General features: G+C 45.9%; 1 protein-coding gene across 1 annotated transcript; it reads right to left on the bottom strand.

Annotated features, from left to right (window-relative positions):
* Positions 1–4,404: 4,404 nt before the first annotated feature.
* LOC105892564 (EF-hand calcium-binding domain-containing protein 6-like) lies at positions 4,405–21,756 on the bottom strand. The gene is made up of 8 exons (XM_031559379.2): positions 21,110–21,756; positions 19,832–19,942; positions 10,618–10,750; positions 10,031–10,155; positions 6,614–6,857; positions 5,368–5,540; positions 5,124–5,289; positions 4,405–4,929 (listed from the first exon to the last, which is right to left on the bottom strand). The coding sequence occupies exons 1-8, from the start codon at positions 21,298–21,300 to the stop codon at positions 4,687–4,689; spliced, it is 1,386 nt and encodes a 461-aa protein (XP_031415239.1). The 5' UTR covers positions 21,301–21,756; the 3' UTR covers positions 4,405–4,686.
* Positions 21,757–23,588: the final 1,832 nt, after the last annotated feature.

The raw sequence follows: 23,588 nt of genomic DNA, 5'->3' as shown, positions 1-23,588 counted from the left end.
ATTGCAGATTTGTAGATATGAAATAAATAAATTAGTAAATTACATCTTTACGTTTTACATTTTGATTTCCACCACATATGCAAACCCACATAGGTAACGGAGAGCAAAAGGAAATCACTCTTTCTAATTTATATATTGCACAAAAGCGTGACATGCAAAGTCCTAAATCACCGTTTTCCTTGTCCTGTTCCCTACCGAGTGGCATTTACGCAGTGCACATTAATGTAGGACTTATAAATACCTAAATTACGTCAACTGCACCTCTAAACTAATGTTTTCATGCAGCACCCATCTTTTACTGAGAATGACAGATATTTTGAATAGTTTATAACAACTTTTCTAAATGACTTTACAATTTGTCCTGAAATTAAGACAATAACAACGCCTTTACTAAAACACATGTAAATATCAATTTTCTGTATAGGAAAATACAGTCATTAATGAAATATCATTTAGAAAGATTTAACTTTGGGTATGCCTATACATTAACCAACGCCTTGAAAAACAAGGGAAGACTTCTGTTCATCTGTGACAATCATTTTGTTTGGGATCCAATTTCATAATACACAAAAATGCTATTTGACTGATAATACCATTGGCTGATTTAAAAGCCAGGCTGTGGGTTTTGTATAGTGAAACTTCAGAAATGTCTTTGTTAGTTGAGAACAAATCTGCCATAGACAAAAGAGATATAATAAGCACACCAAGACAGCACTTAATACAGGCTAAGTTTTATTAAGGTTACATTCCAAAATATATACACTACATATAGCACACGCACATACACGTAGAGTTAAGGCTCACCATCACCGATACACATTAAGATCACTTAAACATAATAGCAAACATCCTCCTCTTCCTCATTCTGATCCTTACTATCAGTTGCCACTGTAGTACGATCTTCATCATCGTCTTTACACCATCAGCTCCATCTTCTTCCACCCATCCTCATCTTCACCAAGTTGGTGTGATGCATGTTGGCAATTAACATTTTGTGTAATGGTCTGGTGGCCTCAGCTCTCTTGATTGACAATAAGCTTCTTTCCAGGGTGATCCATTCATGCACTTTTTCTCTGTGAGTACACAACAGACCCCACTTTCCCCAAACACACACACACACACGCACACACACACACACACACACACACACACACACACACAAATACACACACACACACACACACACACACACACACACACACACACACACACACACACACTCACACACAAATACACACACACACACACACACACACACACACACACACACACACACACACACACACACACACACACACACACACACACACACACACAGACTTCCTCACATAGTGTTTCTCCACCTATATTTAAATAGAATGCAAATAACAAATAAGAGCCGTCAGCACGCCCAGCCAAAGCAGCGGGCCCTGGGTGAGGGTTAATCCATGTGCATTTCAGCATTGAGGTGATGGGCAACAGTGTTTACTGAGGTCACTTCCACACTAATGCCCCTGCTGCAAACTTAACCAAGCGTGCACTGCACTACTCCTTCCAAACAAATAAACAAATAAACACACACACACACACACACACACACACACACACACACACACACACACACACACACACTCCCTCCTCCCTTTTTTTCAAAATATTTTTTCTATTCATCCATCTCTTGTACTTCTTTTCAGAGAAAGAGAGTTGGGGGTTTAACAAACTTAACACTTATTCTCCCCTTCATATTTCTGGCTTCTTTCCAGTTTAGTATTATTCATTCTCTGAGCTCCCGGTCCTGACCGCTGCGAGTCTGAACAAGGTTGAATATGGACATTCACTGCAAACACAGAACAAAATAGTGTCAAAGTGTGAACATTACAAAAACAATAGGGAATATATCTGTGGAATGTTTACGTATTGCTTTGGTGTTATATAAACACTACGGCATGACCAGATGATCCATGACAAGTTTTAGGAAATCACATCAGGAAAGTTTGCCCTGTTCTTTGTGTGGCTAATTTTTGGCAAAGTGATGCCTTTTCCATCTATTTAGGCAAATTAGGCCAGAGACTATTCTTTATTGCAGTCAGGATTAAAGATGGGGAGTCTGAAGGCCACCTTGGCTCTGTCTTCCTCTGTGTATAAAAGGTCATTTACATATAATTTTACCAAGCCCCACTGGCCCATGACGCCCATTGTTTACCTAATGTTGGGATTCATGCTTTAGGCCTTTAAACTGTATGGGGTCGAGCCTGGTCCTTTCTCAGCCCTGGGCTCCACAATAGGACTTAAGGGGAGAATTCACGACACCCCCTTGTCTACTTCAGTCCCTCTCTCAGCTTCCACCCCCAGCACCCTCTCCAGCACCACCACTGTCAGAAATCTCCCAACCTCCAACTCCCATGGGCCTGGTTCAACTGCTGGCCATAGAGTGTCCATATTGCATGCAGTCATCCCAGAAAGGGGGACTTCTGGGTGTGAGAGGTGACCGCTTGATCCTGGTGGGGATGTTGATTGGGTCCTGCATATGACATGAATGTTTTTTTTTACCTCTGTGTGACATGGCTGATTTCACCTCCCCCCAAATATCTGGTCCCTTCAGTCTGTCTTTGAGTGAGTTGTATTGAATCAGTTTCCAAGAGAGTGCTGAGGAAAGAGAAGTTGGAAAGAGAGAGAAAGAGAGAGAGGGGAAGAGAGAGTGAGGTAGCGAAAGAGCTAGAGAACTCAAAGTGGGATTTTTTTGCGGGCGCTCCTCCATTGTGGTGCGGGTGAATGGGGGACCATCTCTGGTTCCTTAGGCTTCATCCTTGAGTGGGTCTGAAGAAAAATAATCACCCCCATGAAATCAAAGGTTCTCTGCGGAGGGGATGGACTAAAGCTGCTGGCCGGGGCCCCCTGGGGCCTCCCCCGTCTCCTTGGCCCCGGGAGCGGAGCCCTTCCCTGAGCCACAGCGACTCGGGGCTCCCCTTAATACAGAGCTCACTTGTGCTCCCAAGCGTTATTGAGCAAACAGTCGGCTTGCTTACCTCCTTTTCGCAGGCAGCTACATACACACACACACACACACACACACACACACACGCACACACACACACACACGCACACACACGCAAATGGACCTAGATGGCCTTTTGCATTTTTTAGACAGAAGGTGCAGGTGCCTGCATGGCTCTAACTTTGGGTAGAGTGTGAATAGTGGCCAGAGACATGGATGGATGGCTAGATGAATAAATGGATAAACGGATGGATGGATGGATGGACACTGTTAAACGCCTCGCCAGCCAATATCTTAAAGTGCCAGTGAAAGGAGAGGGGCAGTCAGACAAAGTGAGCATGCAGATGGAAAGACCATAATAAGATGAAAGACGAAGGCTTTGAAAGAGTACGCGGCTACCAACAGGCCAATATTGGTTTAAATCCCTGGCCCTAACACAGCGTTTAGTGGGAGAGAAAAATAATCTTTAGGCAGCAAAAGGGAGAGATTTAGCCAGAGTACACAATATGAATAATAATAATTAGAACAGTGAAAAGAGAGGAGGGGTTTTTAAGCTCACGTTTATTGTCATGTAAAGTTTGCCAGCGGTCTACGGGGCGCAGACTTTTGCTGAAGCATGCATGCCTGTTTATATTAACCAACCTAAGCTTATAGTTCCTATTAATATCATTTACTCCAAGCAATGGAAACATCTTGTGCTGTAAGCTTTGACAAGGATGAATACATTGAGCTCATCAGAGACCACATTAACTCAGCTGTGGTAACTGTAGCTGTAAATACTATATTTAACTTGAGTGAAACATTTTGTTGTGCTTTATTGCAGAATTCTCTAAATGATTTGACAAATGTTATATACGTGTGTGATGATGTTATGATGATATTAATTATTTTCTTTATATAAACTGTCATTATTACAAGAACAGGAAGCAGCATAATACTGTATTAGAGGACAAAAGCACATCTTAACATTATAGATGTCTATGGTAATAGTTCTGATGAGCACTAAGCTCATCACAACCTGTCCGCACCGCAGCTCATTAAAAGATGAGTGTAACCGAATGTAACATTAACTGAGGAGTGTAGCTAAATCATTTGCACACGTGTGAATGCAAAGTGTGCAAACACATTTTAGTTTAGGGCAACTTCAACACAATTTCAGGTGTCAGGAGGGGAACATCTGTGTAGTAACAACCAAAGCTTTCTTGTAACACAGCTGCATACTATTATGATTACTACATCCATGCTTATGAAGGCATTGTATTCCTATTCACAGCTACATACCACCATGATTACTACATAAATGCTTATGAAGGCATTGTATTCCTATTCACAGGTACATACTATCATGATTACTACATAAATGCTTATGAAGGCATTGTATTCCTATTCACAGGTCGATAGTGACCACATGGTTTCCACCTCAAGGGCTATCATCATCACGTCTCCCACTGTTACATTTAAAAATTGTTCCTGCTATAAACGCAGACTGTTCTGCAAAGATGTCCCGGAATGTGATAACAGTGCTAAGCTACAAAACAAAAAGTGAAAACTGGTTCTGATCTGACTTGCACATGGTCAAGGTAGCCTCCTCAAACACTACAGTTTTGTTCAGTAATTCTAAAAACCAAACTGCTACAGTAAACACATAGCGGTCTGGTTACAATGACCCACAGACGCCAGTTAAGATCCTATCCACTGAAACGCTTTGACTTCTATTGGTCTCTCTGCAGCGGTGGTTTGCAGAGCTCCTGTAGGAGGGAGCGGTAGTCCACACGGCCTCCCAGGTCCTGGTCCAGGCGGGAGAGAATCTGGTAGAGGTCCTCCTGGTCCAGCAAGACCCCACAGAGCATCAGGACGGCCCGCAGCTCTGACACGGAGAGGAGGCCAGAGCGGGACATGTCCAGACGGAGAAACGCACGCCGCAGGGTACGCCTCTTCCTATGGAGCTGGGGAGACACACACACACAAAGATGCATGAGCTCAGACACACACAGACACACCTACATATACAGTCACTCTCTCTCTCACACACACACACACACACACACACACACATACTACACATACAGTCTGTAGAGCCACACAAACATACTATATGCTGTCACGGACAGATGCATGAGCCCAGATGAATTACTATTTGATACCAGACCTTCTTCCTGAGCCTGACATTCAGGGATCCTAATTTGGTGGTGTTCTTCCCCTCAGCCAAATCCCCATTCTCTCCGTGCGACTGCAGGATTGCAGCCATGTTGGATCCATTCCTCCACGCCTGCTTATGCCCAGCAAAGGGCCTCAGAAACTCGCTGTAGGAGACCCTGAAAGGGCAGAAGGAGGCCGGTCAGATCCATCCAGCGAGTGAGCTCACCTCTAGATGTATTGTCACGAGAACAAACCTTCCGTCTCTGTTGACGTCAAACTTCCTAGCGAGGACTTCACACTCGTATTCATCAAGCTGAGAGCAGAGCGTCATCAGAACTTCCTTAAATTCCTCTGGACTCACAAAGCCAGTGCGGTATGGGTCCATCTCCTCAAACTCCATCTGCAGATCAGGCATTGAATGTTCCACCTGGCAGGCACACACACACACACACACACACACACACACACACACGCACACACACACACACGCACACACACACACACACACACACACACGCACACACACACACACACACACACACACACACACACACACACACACACACACACACACACACACACACACACACACACACAGACAGACAGAGAGACAGACAGACACAGAAAGACAGAAGATAAATCAGGAGGACACATACAGAGACAGTGAGTCATTCATCCACAGACACACATAAAAACAGATTACATTATATTATATCACTACGCTGATGTGTGTTCAGTCAGACTGTTAGGCGTCTGTGTGCATGTTAACTGAGTGGCCCGGTGGTGGTGGTGGGACATTTCACACAGGAAGGTACAGATGTCTGACTGTCTGCCTGCTCTCGTGAGAGTGGTGGGAAATGGTCACATGACCCAGGCTCGGTCGGCAGACTGAAGTGGTGCTCTCACCCGCTTCTCACGAGCCAGGAGATGTTAGACCTCTCTGGAGGGAGAACATGAGCAACGTGAGCCCACCCCCCCCCCCCCCCCCACACCCTTATCGGTCTCTACAATAACCCCACTCACTCAGCTTCTATAGCTCTATAGTACAAGTGATGCCCGCCCTCCCTCCCTCCCTCCCTCCCTGCCCCCAAACACAAGCATACGACACTCATAGCAGGCGGCAGCTGGACGGGGGCTCTGGGGATCTCTGTGTATTAAATGAAAAGGAGAAACGTGCGCGTGTTTGTGACGTGTGATGACATTGTGTCTCCTGTAATCAATGGTGCCATAGATCCACCCAGATTACTGTGGTAATGAGACCACTACAATGAGATGGGCATCAAGTATTAATTAACACGAGGAAGGAATCATTTCGTCACTGGTTGGAGGGGAACTGAGGCTTTCTACATCCATTTACACAATACAGCTAGCTGGTCTTTTCTGTTTCTGTGGAACTAGTGTGAACTAGTGGCAAAGAGAAAGTTAAAGACATCAATAGAAAAACACACAAACAGACAGACAGACAGACAGACAGGGACGAAGACGGACAGATGTGTGTACCTTGGCGCGTACAGCATTGCCCAGTATGTCGGATACGCAGGTGAGGCGTTTGGAGCGCTGGCGCAGATTCTCATCTCCACGCTGAGGTGGGCAGCGCTTGGCATTTGGGAAGCAAGAGGACTTCGGGGAGGGGCCGAAGTGGCGGGCAAACTGCAGGAAGTCCAGGGTGCCGTCCTGCTGCGTGATGAGGGTGCCCCACAGCTGCCGAATCTGCCCACGAGTCACCTCAGGGTGGACCAGGAACCTGACAGAGACCGAGAAGCAGGAGTGATATGAGGAGAAGAGAATGTGAACGGTGAAAATATAAATATGTTCAAGGTCTCATTTTAGAAGTCTTATCAGGTCTTATCCAGGCTTACAAGACCAAGACCATATTACCTATTTTTGTATAGAGACTCAGACCGCATACACACAGACACAGACACAGACACTGAACCAATTAAGCGGTCCAATTACTTTGAAGCTGACGACTTCCTCTATGACGGACAGCAAACATGTGGATGGGAGAGAAATGAACACCTCTTCGGGAAAGGAAGAAAGAAAAACAAGAAAAAAAAACAAGAATGGCAGCAAAGAACGAAAAGAGAAGAGAGTAAAGGGGACTGGCAGAACGATAAGGAGGCCCTGAAGGCTTACGATGGGTCAACCTGAGAAAAAAGTTTTCAAATCTGCAAAGTGACAAAGCAAAGGGTATGATAAAGATGAAAACTAAAACCGGAGTTCAGGATGGCAAGCGTCACAGGAGTGCTATATAAGGGGGAGACTAAGGAAACGGGGTGTGGATGAGAGACAGAGACATTCAACCCCAGCTTAAGAGATAGAGGTATTCAACTGACTATGGGGCAATGGTCCCACATTATTTTCCCTCTTTGAGATTTTGTCTTAAGTTAAGAAGGGGCTCTATTCTTTCAACCACCACCCCCGCCCTCTGTCTCTTCCCCCCCCCCCCCCCCCCCCCCCCCCCCTCCCAACCCTGCACCCCCACTAATAACAATGCCAAAACTTGGCAGCCAACCCTGCCTATATGCAACAGTTTCCCATCAGAGAGACAGAAGCCATCTTGGGCTCCTTGGCACCAGCAGGGCCTGAAGAAAGAGCCACTCTGTGAGAGGACAGACATGAATGGGTTGGCTGTGAGTGCAGCGTGAAAACAAAACCACGTCTGTGTCATGCACTGTCTTCAAGCGCGCATCCCTGCAATGAGTTGGTTCAAGGCCGGGGAACTCAAAGAAGCACTCTCAATTCACACTACCAGAGATGCTTAGTGGCTGAGGTGCTTTGAAGCACAGATAAGTCACAGCTGCTGTCTGGTGATGGACAAGTTGTGGTAAGGAGTTTCACATGTGTACTTCAAACTGTTCATCAAACCAAAACAGAAAGCTCCTTAAAGGGTTCGCGGCTTGCGAGGACCCGGGCAACAAGTAGACAGGGAGCTTCTACAGAACAGTTTAATTTCATGTGTGAAGAATGATACCTTTTCATCAACAACAACAACAACATAACACTTCTCACCCGGAGAAATAGCGAACAGGGCAAGACGCCCGGAACAGGGCATCTGCTAACGGGCACGACGTGGCTCAGTCACCGGCTCTGATATATCAACCAACCTCTGTGAACTTGCGCGATTAAGCCTGTTAGTGGCACTAATCTTCTGGCAGCCTGTACCCACTGCGAAAGCGAGGGCTGAGAGCTTACCTTTGGCGTGGTTGGCACGGCCTAGCGTCAGGCGAGCGCGCGGGAGGCGGCGACAGTGCTGGGAGCCGGTGCCACGGTGCGGGATTATGCAAATATGCCCGAGATGCCCCTATTCAACTTACACCCTATTTAGGGCAGCGACCATGATACTCCCAAGCCAAAAGAGAGAGAATGGGAGATGAAAGGGGCCATTTCCAAAGAGAACGAGAGATAGAAAAAGAGGGATAGAGAGAGGGAGGGTGAGATGGAGAAAGAATATGGATCTACAAAGGGTTGAGGGGATGAGCAGAGCGGTGAGAAAACCAGAGGTACCTAAATAAACAGATAAATGATCTATAGATGCCATATAGCTTCACCACATACATAAAAGTATGTAAGATCTGAGACGTTATTCATTGGTTGTAGCATGATTCTTGTTTTCGTTTTGGTTTGTTGGTGTACAGAAAAGACACTTCTGTCTGTTTTCAAACCATCTCTGCAACTGTCTCTCCTCTGAAGAAACAGAGAGGAGGGGCCATGGATGACGACAGGACAGTGCACAGGCATGGGAACATCCAGACAGGCGTGCGTTAAACCAACACAACACATGCAGCACAAGACACTGAGCGCATTGTTATTCACACACACACACACACACACACACAAGGAGATGTCAGCCAACTTGTTAACCTGCGCAGTTGCACAATTAAGGCGTCATCCGCCAAGACATGCGATCTACTTTTGTGGTGGCATTGTTTTAGAGGATAAAAGAGGGTTGTTGGGGTGGGGGTGGGGGATGTGAAGGGAAGGGAAGGCGAGAAAAAGCCTGGTGAGGGTAGGCCTACTCATCACAAGATGCACCACCATCACCGACCTGTATTTGTGTATGTGTGTGTGTATGTGCATGTGCATGTATATATGTGTGTGTATGTGTGTGTGTGAGTGTGTGTGTGTGTATGGAAATGTGTATGTGTGTACGCATGTGAATGTAGGTGCTTCAGTATGTATGTGAGGGTATTACTCAGTGTTAATATGTGATGTGTGGGTGTGTGTGTGTGTGTGTGTGGGGGGGGGGCACTCACACACACACGGGGGAGCTCACACTTGAGAGATGCGGGAGATTTGACATGGTGGCAAAAACAATGGGGCGTTGTGCATTCCTCTGCCCCTGTGAGCACGCCTCAATAGAGACGGTGGACCTCAGACAGGCATCTCATGCCCCGCGGGGTAATCTCCCTATAGAATGGGCTAATTAATGACCAGCGCTGCCTTTGTAGGCCAATAAAAGCATTACTCCCTAAACAGTGATAAATTATTCATTTTTGTGACAAAAATTAGTTCATTGCCCTCTCGGATCCCTGGATGTAACGTCACAGAAGACATTCCTTAACACAGAAGACAGAAAATCGAGATGCATTAAATGCATAAACGCAATTTCAAACACCTCGGATTCACACAGATGCAAATGAGAGACAATCTATCCATATTCTGTGCTTGAGTAGTAGTTACATATGTCCCCAATAGGAATATACATCATAAATATTCTTTGCAACCCAAAGGGAAAGACAGACTGTATAAAGTAATTAGAAACATACCTCACACACACAGCCCAAACAGCCCTTGCTTTATCACACATGTATCACTGTGCTCCAGCTTTCATTCAAACCCAGTCATGGGGTTCTTTACATGTTTCTGATTTGATCATACTCGTGGGGACATTCAGTGTTGACAACAGGGACCTACCTCTTCAGGAGCTGGTACATGGTCTCCTGTGTCAGGCGTCTTGTGTTCTTCTCGTCCAGCTCGTGGAACACCCTCTCCACTGCCTGATACTGCTCCGTCACCAAACGCTTGATGATGTGGAAGAGCTGAAATGGAGAGAAGTGTGGATGATGGAAGATTTGAATAGATGAGGACATTTTTATATGAATTGTAAGAAGAGTCCACTAACGTGTGTACAAAAATCACCATACACTTCACATGAAGAAACTCAGAAAACTGAGCAGGCCAAGAACTATTTAAACATATCCATACATCTTAGCTGATTATTCATAATGATATATTACTGTCATCAAGAAAGAGGGCAGCCATTACACCCTTCATGCTGAGCTGACATGGTGGTTTATGAAGTACTGTTGGATAAGCAACAGAAAGAGACAGTGGTTTCTTAACAAATCCCATCACACCATCCATTGGTACTGTTATACCGTTAGGTGACAGGATAACATTTGTTAACCCTTGTTCTAAGACCATACTGTAATGATTAAAGTCTAGGATGGTCATTGGAACGTTCCTGATTCTGGATTATGGAAAACTCATGGGGTCTGCACCTGACTGACACTCCGACGCGGTCCCAACATCCCTCTGTCCTCTCCCACGCTCCGAACCCCCTCCTCCATGACACCATCTCTATTCCCACAATCCTCGGTGGTCTGCGCCTGGAAAAGACTGGGAACTCCTCGGCTGTGATTGAAGGAGAGAAGAAAGAAAGCTTAAATAAATAAAGAGCGAGAGTGATCAACAGGCGGGCAGATTTTCACATCCAACTGTTTTCTCAGCATTTGGAGAGACAGGCCGAGAGAGAGAGAGAGAGAGAGAGAGAGAGAGAGAGAGAGATGGAGAAGAAGCGTTCAGAAAAACCAAAAAATCTGAAAAGAACCTCTTTTGAGTCTTTTAGCCACCATGGATTGGCCCACTTGCTGTCCCCTAGCCTTCCCCCCAACACCCCCCCCACCCCCCCCAACTCACCCCCCACCCCCCAACTCACCCCCCACCCCCCCAACACCTCCCCCACCCCCCCCAACTCCAGCATTCCCCTACGAATCTTCGCTTGAGTGACGCCCGGGCAGACTTACAGAAACTGACAGTGGGGTGAGGCAAGGTGAGGTGGGGCGGACTGGAGGGGCGAAGGAGAGGGGTGGCGGTGCTAAATGGCCACCAAAACACCAGTGGAGCAACAGAGTGGAGCGGCGGTGTGACCACCTGAAAGACTCGGATGGGCATAGGAGGGGACAAGAGGGGTGTGGGGTGGGGGGGCACAAACAGACAGCCGCTAATATGCTCCTCTTGCGCTCCACTGGGCTAATGGGGTCCCCCGTCTGCCCCAGCGGCCAGACCCCGCTTTTTTGTCCGAAGGAGGCCAGAGCCACTCCTTAGCCTTAGGCGGCAGAAAAGGGCCAAGCCAGGAGCCAGAGTGGGAGGACTGTGGGTTTTAAAGGTCAGACCTTGAAGGTCATAGTGACCCAGTCGAGCAAAAACAACAAAACAATACCAAATAAAGGGAAAATCAGACAGAGGGCCGTGGACATCTTCAGATGTTGCTCACGACGTCAGTTAGATTCAGAGGAGCTGGGAACTGGATTGGTCTGTTTGTTAGTGGCGTTTTCTCCCAAAGAAGAGAGAAACGGAGGACGGAACGCCCCGCATTGTTTCTGTGGTGATGTCACTACGCAAGACTACACTTCTGCTGGCCATGCCAACAAACAGGTGAAAAAAGATCTCCAAACTGAAAGAAGCAAAGAAGGCTTGCGGGATAAAAGAGGGGCAAAATGTTTTATTGTGCTGGGTTTTCAGAGGGAAATAAGGGATGAAATAACTTTTGTATGGTTGTTTCTTTATCCCTGGCTTAGTTTTCCTCAACTCAGAAGATAAAGCCCTTTGTGAAAATGAACCATCTTTAGCATACGTTATAGAAGTAATTCCTAAGCTTTGCACACACACACACACACACACACACACACACACACACACACACACACACACACACACACACACACACACACACACACACACACACACACACACACTTACACACTTACACATTACTTTTTGAGTTTCCCCAAAAGAATCAAATAACATATCCTAAATGTATCAACTAGAAGAGGAGCCAAGTAAGATAAATTGTTGAGAAACTGACTGCATTCACTGAGTTGAACAGTCTCTCAGAGTTACCAGGACCACACATGGTACCCACTACTCTCAACAGTAACATCTCCTTCCTCATCATTTTTGATTGATGTTGTTGTGTATCCTTCATCATTGCTTACGGTGATGCTGTATTCTGAAATAGTATGATGTGCCATGTGATCTTTTTGACTTTGTGGTTTACAACACCAACAGTCCCTGTCTCCTCGTTCCTCCAGACCATCGAGCCCTAGCCGGGGGCAGCTGGGGGTGAGAAGGGGGCCGGAGGGGACCGTCTGGTCTGTGTGACCTGGCGCTGGCCATCCCAGCGGGGCTCCTGTGTTACACAGTGCGGGGCCACACACCAGCACAGCAGGACCAGACACGAGGGCCACAGAAGTCACTCCAAGGCACCGCAACAATACAGCACACGGGTAGCAGTCAGTCTCCTACAGACCACAGATCAAGCAAAAGAGCTCGCTCGGGCCTGATACGTAGAAAAGTCACTTAGATGCATAGAACACTAAACATGTGTACTTAAATGTATAAAGTGAACAAGAAAATGTTGAAAATGCCAACAGCAAATGTCCTGAGCAAATATGTCAAAAGCTTCACGTGACCCGCCCGTCCGTTAGTGAAAGCTCTTTGTCCAACCAACTTAAAACTGCCTCTGCCCCCCTGGGTCAATCAAATCAATATGCAAGGAATGCAAGCATTAATCTCTTCTCCTCTCTCTCCCACTCTCTCTTTCACTCTCTTTCCCCCTCATCACTTTCTCATGGCTGACCCCCTCATGTCAGTGCCACCAGTCTCCCGGTCTCCTGGTCTGCAGGGGTGCTTCTGTGTTTGTGTTTGGCCTGCGGGGGTCACACGTCTCACACAAGAGCCTCACTTTGGAACAGTTTCTTTCCCAAAGAGGCGAGGAGCCTGACAGCGTGTTTGTTTTGAGTGCTGTCTGAGGGAGGATGAGTTTGCTGGGCAACATCCCAATAGCAGGGAAAGGAAAATATCTACCAGTCAGATCAACATATTATTTAGTATATTATTGTTTTGAATCAAATCTACTAAAACTGATGTGCAAACAAGTACTACTTGGGCTTAACACTGATCCAGCACAGCCCAACAGCTGTTGGATGTTAGAGTTTGTCTGTGTTGCTGCCATTTGCTGGGATACCATAAAGCCCCTGAAAAATGTTAGTAGTTTGCTTGCACTGCATAAATCACCTTGAGCAAAGGTTTCTTTAAATGTAAAGTCATGACATGACATACCAAGACATGGATACAAATTGGTTTTAGGTGATCCATCCATTTTACTGTAGTTTAGGAATCACAGTTCATCAAAGTACGGGGGGGGGGGGGGGGGGGTGGTAACAAATCAGTCTAAGTCCAGTGTGATAACTTTGATACATGATATGAGAACTACAGGTTGTTCTCAATTGCTGCTGTTACTACTTAGCTTACGGAGCAAATCAAAAATACACTATTGTCATAAGAGTCACGAGAATGAAACAGACTCAGTACAAAACAGCATGTCAGATCAAATCGGCACCTCTGAAGCCGTCATACGATGGGTGTGTGTGAGGTTTGTATAGCGCGGACGAAGGCAAAGAATGGGGTTCTTGAGCATGACTCGTGAGAAGGCCAGGGGCTTGTGAAAAGAGATAGCCCAAAACAAAAGCTCCCACCACGATAAAGAGCTTCCCCTACCGCTACTGCTTTGCTGCAGGTCGCCTGCCACGGTGATCCAAAGCTGCTTTGGCACAAGATGGGAGGTGCAGCAGTCTTCACAAGGAGGGTATGTGTGTGTGTGAGTGTGTGTGTGTGTGTGTGTGTGTGTGTGTGTGTGTGTGTGTGTGTGTGTGTGTGTGTGTGTGTGTGTGTGTGTGTGTGTGTGTGTGTGTGTGTGTGTGTGTGTGTGTGTGTGTGTGTGTGTGTGTGTGTGTGGTGTGTGTGTGTGTGTGTGTGTGTGTGTGTGTGTGTGTGTGTGTGTGTGTGTGTGTGTGTGTGTGTGTGTGTGTGTGTGTGTGTGCGTGTATAGAGAGACTTGATGCAAAGTGTTTGTGTACACATGTCTGAGACAGAGTGTATATAGAGGGTCCGAGAAACAATGTTTTGTAAGTTGTATGTTTTCTATGTGTACATACATATATGTGCATTTTAGTTTTGTGTGTGTGTGTGTGTGTGTGTCAGTCTGAGTGTGTGTGTGTGTGTGTGTGTGTGTGTATGTGTGTGTGTGTCAGTAGAGCTGAGGCTCTGGCTGGGCTCCAGATAAAAGGCTCAGCAGGGTGAGTGTTAAGGTGGGATGACAGGGGCGCGACGCTGCTTTGAGCCCCCTAGAGGAGGTGAGTGTCCGCACCACAGAGGTGCTGGGGAGAGGGCCAACGGCGGCTCAGGGCGTCAGGGTTTCAGGGCGCCTGGTCACGGGGTCACGGGGTCGCGGCCCACCAACCACGCCCCCACAGCCCCTGTCCTCCCACGTCATGACATCAGAGGAGAATTTGTGTGCAATAACGTTGGCGTCAGAAAACACACGACAGCAGAGAGCTTTGGCAGTCTCACAATCCCATCACACGCAGAAGAACGCGGAATTGAAAGTAAGGGGTGAAGTTGAAATGATGTCAGCACCCAAAGCAAAACTGCCAGTAGTATTATTCTGTAACTCAGATATGAGAGGAAAATGTGTATAATTACAATAACTAATTCCTTTACTTAATAAGGCAATGTACTAGCCTGGATACCAGACCGAACTTAGCCCCGCCCACACATTTTTTGGTTGGGAAGTTCGGTCTGGCATTACTCCATTGAGGAGAAATTATCTGCGGCTCGATATCGGCCGTACCAATCAAATTGTTAAGGCGGGCTTTATACGATGATGGACAGATGATCAACAGTAACGTAACCAACCACGTCACCAACACACGAGTTGAATTTGTTTTCAACAAACATGGCTGCCGCTGGAGAGCTGAAATGTATAGATTCGAGTCCATTTAGACATTGACAGTGCATTCATTTTGAAAGAGGAACAGAGAAACGCGATTAAGGCATTTGTCAATCGAAAAGATGTTTTTGCCTTCCTTCCTACGGGATCCGGTAAAAGTGTAATGTATCAGCTGCCCCTGGTCACATACTACGTTGTTCTGATTGGTTGTAAGGTAACCAATTGAGCGAAGAGGCATTTTTTCTCCTGGTTCGGTTGAAACACGCCCCATAATCACAGCCCAATGGAGCGATATCAGACTCATATTCTGACTAGAATTATGAGTATGACATCGTCAGGCTAGCAATGTACACTAATATAATTAAAGAAAGTCAAATTGTTGATATTTTGGCAATGTGAATATCTTGGCATAAATTACACTTTTATGATATTAGAAATAAATAGGTTAAAATCTATTTATTATTCTATTTATAACTTTTGTCAAAATCATTCACCCTACAAAGCTTCCCCAAGTGTTGCCACAAGAAAGCTCAACACTGTTTTCATAAGAATAATATGGGATCTTATTGTGTTGAACTGTTCTGTTTTACATCCTTGCATGGTAGTTGAGCTTGACACAGCTAAAGGACCTATGGTACCCTCATGCTTGTATAAGATACAGTATGCGGAACCCAGAACCCAGAAAGTATCACCACTACACTCTCACCACTCTCCATCCATCTCCCAACGGAGCGAGCGAGGGCAGCAAGGAGAGGGATGAGATGGGCAGACATAGACAATGAGGGGAACGAGGCGAAAAAAAAAACGACATGCACATTTTGGCGTTTAGAACGGGATTGTTTGCTGTCTAATCTGGCCCACCATCAGACAGTGCTGGACGTGCGTGTCGGCCCTGCTCAATGGAGGCACAAGGGCCCGGACAGAGATGGTGGCGGTGGAGGGGGGGGGGGGGGGGGGGGGGGCGGCAGATTTTGGAGATCTGTGGGTGGGTGGCGGATCTGGTAGTGCGTATGGATGAGGGTAGGGTGGGACCATTGGGGGGACGGAATGGTGGGATCATTGTGGAAGTGGAGAATGGATGTTTCTTTTTCTCCTATGGGGGGCTTTGGAACGGACGTTGTTTGTATCTGTTTTCCACAAGCCTGATCTCCACATGGGGCTGGGGTGGGGAAGTCACAGTTTGTGTGTGTGTGTGTGTGTGTGTGTGTGTGTGTGTGTCTGTCTGTGTGTGTGTCTATGTGTGTGAGACAGACCCCGTTCTTACAGCTGCAGCTCAGGGGATTAGCTGTCATCCACAAGGCAACATTACACAAGTAGCCTTTGAACAAAAGTCATGGATACTATTAATGATATGGTAATCCTTAATGGAGCTACCTCCCAGTAGTGCTTACACCCACATGGGAAGAATGTCCAAAAGTCCTGGATGCAACTCCCCTCAACAACACTGCGCCTATTGTTGCCATGGCAAGCTTGGTCTGAGGCCTGCACCCATCTTGATCCAGTATTTCCCCAAATTCAGATTCCCCCCTCTCTTTTTCTCTCTCTCTCTCTCTCTCTCACTCCCACACCCACTCCCACCCGTCGGCTTTACACCCCTATCACCCCCATGAATAAAAATGAAAACCCCAGAGATGGCAAGAGCAGAGCGAGAGAGAGAGAGAGGAGAGAGTGAAAGAGGGAGTCACAACAAAGAAAAGTAGCAGAAAAACAAAGTGTCTTGATGCGGATCAACCTCGGATTTCTTCCACCGTGGTTCCCACAGAGATATCAGCGATGGACTCATCCTCCCTCCTGCACCCCTTTCCATGTCTCTCTCTCTCTCTCTCCATCACCATCTATCTATTTTCTCACTCTCTGTTTCTGGTCTGTTTCTGTTTCTCTGTCGCTTTCTTGGTCACCCTATGAACAGCACACACATGTTTGCCAGGCCCTCTCTGTTGTTCTAACATTATCTGTCTGACTCTCCCTGCCCATGCCCTTCTTTCTCTCTGTCCTCTTTGTCTGTCTTCCAACTCCATAAGGATCACACAAATCAACAACATTCACTCTCTACCTCAATCTCTTTCTCATGGGCCTTTCTCTCAAGGCCGAAATATACTTCTACGACTCCGTTACTCCTTGGTCACGCAGTTGCCTCGACGGACTCGTTTTCATTTATGGTTCGCCGACCGTTGTGGGTGTTGCAAAACAATTTAAAAAAAAAAAGATGGCGGACCAAACTCCGTAGAAGGTCGTATTTGTACATAAAAGTTGTTAGTTTGAGTTTTTTTTGCTTAGATGTTTTTAATGTTACAGAGAAATTGACACTGTGCCATGTAAAAACCCTGTTATTGTAACTGAAAAATACTTCTGAGAGGATTTGCGAGGTGTCTAAGCCAGCTATCTAATGGCATACTACTCCCCAGAAGGTAAACAGCGATTTACTGACGGACTGACGGACACGGATAGTTAAAAAATTTGGGTGGTGCACGTCAGGCCACGGAGAGGTGCTCGGAGAGGGTTTGCAAGGACGGAGAGGGCTCTCCGTGTCTCCGTCTCTCCGTAAACAGACGACCATAAATTGGGCTTCAGCCTCGTTCCCCTGTTGTCTCACCACACAGACCAAACAGACAGCACAGAGTCCTCTGGAGCCCATCTACAGGTGTAGAGGGTGAAGCTTCAGGAGATGATGTTTGGGGGGGAGGGTGTTTCAGCCAAACTCCAGGCTTAGGGGAAAGGCCTGTTATTCAGTGTAAATGCCAACCATGAGTCAGGCCATGTTGAGGAGGGGATGTTAAGCTCCCACGAGAACAAGCCAGCTGGGACCACCCAAAGTACCGCTCTACTCTGAATGACGTTTAGCTTCAGGACACAAATGAGGGTAATGGATCTGTCCATTATTTTTCATAATGATTTAAAATTATTTTTACAAAACATCTACAGTAACTCAATCTTAACGCAATCTTAGGGCAATTTCATTTCAGGAAGTCTTCAACTTCTTCTTTTAGTCCAGTATTCTACGTTGTTAGTGATTCTTTGCATCCTTTAATAAAATGGTTAAGGGACAAATGAATGTATGAGGACAAGCACATGTTTTTCCAGCACTGGCCTTCTTGTACTAATTACGTTTTCATATGGTGGCAGGGGCACACAAACGTAGCGCACCCAGTAGAATGAAAGCCATTTTGGCCAGAGCAAACTCGTTTAGGCCTAAGAGCGGTGTTAATCTGCACCGGTCTGACGCCTGACAGCATCGGCTCTGTTTGACTAATATGTCAAAGCTTCGGACAAATGGATGTTTGGGGGGGCAATGTCGGAAAGGCGCGGGGGCGACTGAAAATGCCACACAGGCACTGACATCGGGATCAATCCGATTTAGCATTGGAATGATTTAGCATTTCTCATGTTTGAATAAAAAGAGAGACAGAGAGAGAGAGAGAGAGAGAGAGAGAGAGAGAGAGAGAGAGAGAGAGGGAGTTTGGTTAGTGAGATGCTAAGTCCCCACAGTGTCAGTGCAGTCTCAGAGGGCTTTTCTCCCGTTCTTGTGTGAGAGCATAAAAGTTTCCTTTCTCCCCATTCAGAGGTCCCTCGGTGGCCAAGCTTTTTCCCCACTGTTGGTATTACAAAATCCCCATTCAATATAACCCTTGTCACCTGTCAACTAAGCCAGACTGGTTTTCTAGGTCTTTATCCCCTCCAAACACACAGACTCCCCAAAAACAGATACACAGATACAAAAACCACACACACACACACACACACACACACACACACACACACACACACACACACACAAACACACACACACACGCACACACAAAGACCACATGTTAGTGAGCTGTTACTATTGCAGTTTAAAATTCATTGGCCTGTCTTGTTTGAGAAAAGTTTACACTGTGTAGTTATTATTGGCTGTTTAGGAAACTGGGGGTCACAGAGGAATCCACATGTGTTCCTTCCAGTTCACTACTTTAATTCAATTTAATCTTGAAAACTATTTTGTCTAAAACTGATAATGAGTTGCTTTTCATCACTGGAACCTGGAAACGGTCTCTTTGCAATTACTTTATTATCTATTTGCGGAATTGTTGGAATATCAAGATGAATTGTGAACAAACAAGGAAATGTTAATGAATAAATAAATTCAAGAAACACCAGGCATATTTATAAACAAGTAAGTAGGATGCTGTATTAATAAATAAATAAATTAATATATATATATATATATATATATATATATATATATATATATGTTTTATCTTTTCTAAAATGCTACTGGTTGGAAAACTTGTCCATTTACCCAAGTTGGGCAGGTAGTATTGTGGAAATACATTTAGCCTTTTATAAAATTAAATAAATAGACAAAATGTACAAATGTACCATTTGAAAAACTCTTGAGAGCATATAAAATGGTGGAGGGCAGAGGGTGTGTGAGGGGTTAACGCAGGTCGCATTACATAGCCACAAGAGAAGCACACTTCACAATGACGAGGAATGAGAAGAGTGGAGAGAGACAGAACAGTAAGGGCGAAGAGAGAAAGAACAAAGGAATGAATGGAAAAAAAAGAAAAGAGTGGAATACTAACAATTAAATAAAAAGAGAAATAAGGAGATGAGAGGAAAGCAAGAGGACAGAGAGAATGAGCTAATGAGCCAATGAGACAGCCAAACCAGAGCAGTCATGGGTGGAGTGGGGTTGGGGGTGGTAGTGGTGGGATTAGCACCTCGTATCGAAGGCGGCCATGAAGATGGGATACTGCACGTTTCCGTAGGCGTCCAGCGGCAGTCTGTCCAGCAGCTGTTCAAACTCGGGCTCAGAGATCTCCAGGCCGAACCTGCCGGAAGAGACACCACAGGGTTGAGGCCAAGAGCCAGTCACAGGCCAGGGGGTCAGCAAGGGGTCAGCCAGGGGTTAGCGGGTGCAGGTCCGTGTTGGGCACCCCTCATATGGTGGTGTCAGTTAGCCAGAGCCCACCGTGCCCCCAAGCATACGCTGGTCATTGACCCCACTGACAGCACCAGGAGAGTAGAGGCCCCTGGCCCCCACACAGCCAGGTCAGAGGTCAACTTCTCCATTGAGTGGTCATCCAATCTAGATGGACACGGTAGGACCTATCTCTCAATCAAAGGATTAGACCACTTGCACACACACACACACTCAAAAACACATGCACCTACACACACACACATCAACTGATGCACACACTCACATGTAGGCCGGACAGCACTCACTGACTTTCTCGCTTCAGGAATCAAATATAAAGGCAAAATTAACTTATCAAAGATGATGAAATTTACCAGGAAGCCGATCAGCCCTAATAGACTTGCATTCCATTGATAAGGAGTGTGACCATTACAAAGAGTTTAGTGGATTATTCTGGAAGAAACCTATATTAAATCATCAAGTTAGTGGCTGTCGTAAACATGAAAATGGAAGTTAAAAGGCTCTCCAAATATGTATCTGTAAAAACTAAAAGACATCATTGTTCAATGCCTGACTCAAAAGGACCCTTTATTATTGGCTTTTTATTACATCTTACTACTTTGCTCCAGGACCAGCTATCAATCGGAGTGCCTGATGAAAAGGGGGCCACTGACAAACTGACTGAAATTCAAACTATCAAGGAAAATCTTAGATCATTTTAAACTATTTTTGAAACATTATGCTTAGTGTAACACCATGAGTAAAATTCAATTTCACATTCATTAAATTCTTTGAAGAGTCAACAAAATCTTCGTCTCTCTGATGTCAAACAACACTGAACTGTGCATGTGGTCCCTTTGTAGTAGTAGTAATAGTACACATTCTTTGGGGCTATTTTTCTAAACTTTAAGGATCACTGATCAGTGGATCATTTCAAACATAGATCAAAATATTTTTTTTTTGTGATCCAAAGGGCATGAGAATAATGCGTAATGAGAATAATAACCATTTTGTTCTGGTAAATCCTCTAAAGCAGACACATAAAACACACTTATGCACAGGAAGAAAGACACAATACCTGCTCTCCACAGCGGCCCTGAACTCCTCCTGGCTAATAGCCCTCTTCTTGAATTTGTCTATGCTCCTTGAAACACAGACAAACACCATAAACACAGATACATGTACACACGCGCACACACCCACCCACACACACACCCACACACACACAGAGACACACACACACACAGTCTTTATTAATAGCAGCCGCATTCATATCCCTCCCCACTACTCCAGTTCTCAGTTGTATTCTATCTTGGCAAGAGCGGTGAACAGTGGCGTAATCCCCCAGTTAAGGCCCTGAGCTGGTTAATGGGTTGCTCTAATGGATGACCTGGGCTAGGCTGTGGAGTGGAGGGCAGCTTCTCTCTTGAAGGTGAGCTAAGGATATGTGAAAGGCAAGTCCTTCAGTGGAGGACCCAGGCTAATTAGGGTTGCTGGCTCAAGGAACTGGGGGTTGCACCTTAATAATGAAGCCCTTTAACTAAAGGCACAAGAGAGGCTGTGACCTCAGCAACATGGTGAGAGGCCTCAGCTAGGATGGTGACGACACTAATGGTGGGGACTGAGTGTGTGAGTAAGAAATGGTCCTATAACATAAAGGAGTATGCTCTCTGGCGTTGTGTGTCATGAAGGAGAAAACTTTTTGTTTCTTTTCAATCGCTCATCTCAGGTGCTGGTATTGAAAAGCAGAATAGAAGAAGGGCCCACCCAGTAATAAATGACTGCATTTATGCCAGATGGTATATATATATATATATACTTTATATATATATATATATATATATATATATATATATATATATATATATATTCGATGTAGATATACAAGTAGGCAGATAGAGACATACAAATAGATAGATGTATACAGCACATATACATAAATACATATATATATATATACCTGTATGTACACAGGCACAATTGGCATATGATGCACAGCTTGTATTAGTAAAGACATAGCAACAGAGTGACACAGAGGGAGATATTTTATTTACTAAAAGAGAAGAAAGACAAGAGAGTGACAGTTTGACTGGGACTTAGCTCTGGATTTGGCGAGGATTTTAAAGATAGACAGTTGTACAGACAGATGCTGTAGTGCCTGCCCCACACACACACACAAACACACACACACACACACACACACACACACACACACACACACACACTCACTGGAAGGTCTGCAGGAGGGACAGGTACTCGGACTGGAACAGCTGAGTCAGTTTGGCCTCCACAGCTGTTATGGAGGAAGCATGGCTTATGTTTTCTCCCTGATGAAACCTAAACACACACACATACACACACACACACACACACAAACACACACACATAACAATGACCTCCTATTGCCATCGAAGACATATAACAACTGTGCAACAGAAGAGTGGACAGATTTAGTTTTAAGTCTGTTTGCCTGAATTCCAAACGGCATCACCTCGCCTACAAAACGCTTCAGAGACTCTCGCCTAAAGACACAAACACCCTGTCGAAACACACACACACACACACACACACACACACACACACACACACACACACACACACACACACACACACACACACACACACACACACACACACACAAAACACACACACACACACACACATACACAGGTCTCTAATACCAGCCACCCCAAACGCAAACCCCACAACCCAGTTCACTAAGCTTACATCATCCCCACCTCAGCCCCCTCCCACTCTCCTTTTCTGCATCATAGTGTGGACCACATCCATGGTGACCATTGCCATGGTGACTTCCTCACATGGGTGTGGATGTTTTTTTTTCTTCTGACTGTTGGGGTTGGGGAGGGCGGGGGTCTGGAGCTCATGCTCAGCGCCTGTGTTTGCCTGCGCCTCCTGATCCTGAGTCCAATCCCTTAATCTGGGGAAGCCCAAACACAGCAGCACCAGCTCAGTGTACTTCACTCTAAAGACTGAGCGATGTGGAGATGCTGTCCACGGCCTCTGTGTGTGTGTGTGTGTGTGTCTGAGGTGACCCTGGGCAATGACAAACTACAGGGGCTAAGCCTGTTAGAGGGATGATGAGCCCCAGTTAAAGAGTGGAGATGGAGTAGAGTCGCACAGGCCTGGCGGCTGGCATGGCAAGGTGCTTTGGCGTGGCAGGGGGTGCGCATAGGCAGAGACACAAAGGGATGCCAGCTGAAGGCTGCAGCTGGCCGAGTTACTGGGCACCGCAGGCCACTGGGGAATTAATGTATATCTGAATTAGGACTGGTCTGATGCTGGTTGGATATGCAGAGTGTACATCATGTCAGAATGTAATGCTCGTGTCATGTAAGTCTGATCTGTTTGGGGAGCTGACCTTTGACCCCTGTTATGTTCCTCTGCTCCATGGGTACTCTTTTTGGCTACTCCTGTTGGTGGCTTGTTTAATCTCATCTTTTGTTGTCCCTTTTTTTCAGGCAGATTGGTTTTACCTGGGCATTTTACCTGTCTAGCTCACCCGAGGCCTGTCTGCTCTTTAGTATGAATGGAGCTCA

Source organism: Clupea harengus, chromosome 22 (genome assembly GCF_900700415.2).
Source record: "Clupea harengus chromosome 22, Ch_v2.0.2, whole genome shotgun sequence".
In the NCBI taxonomy this organism is placed as follows: domain Eukaryota; kingdom Metazoa; phylum Chordata; class Actinopteri; order Clupeiformes; family Clupeidae; genus Clupea; species Clupea harengus.
This window is presented reverse-complemented; position numbering and strand designations above follow the sequence as displayed.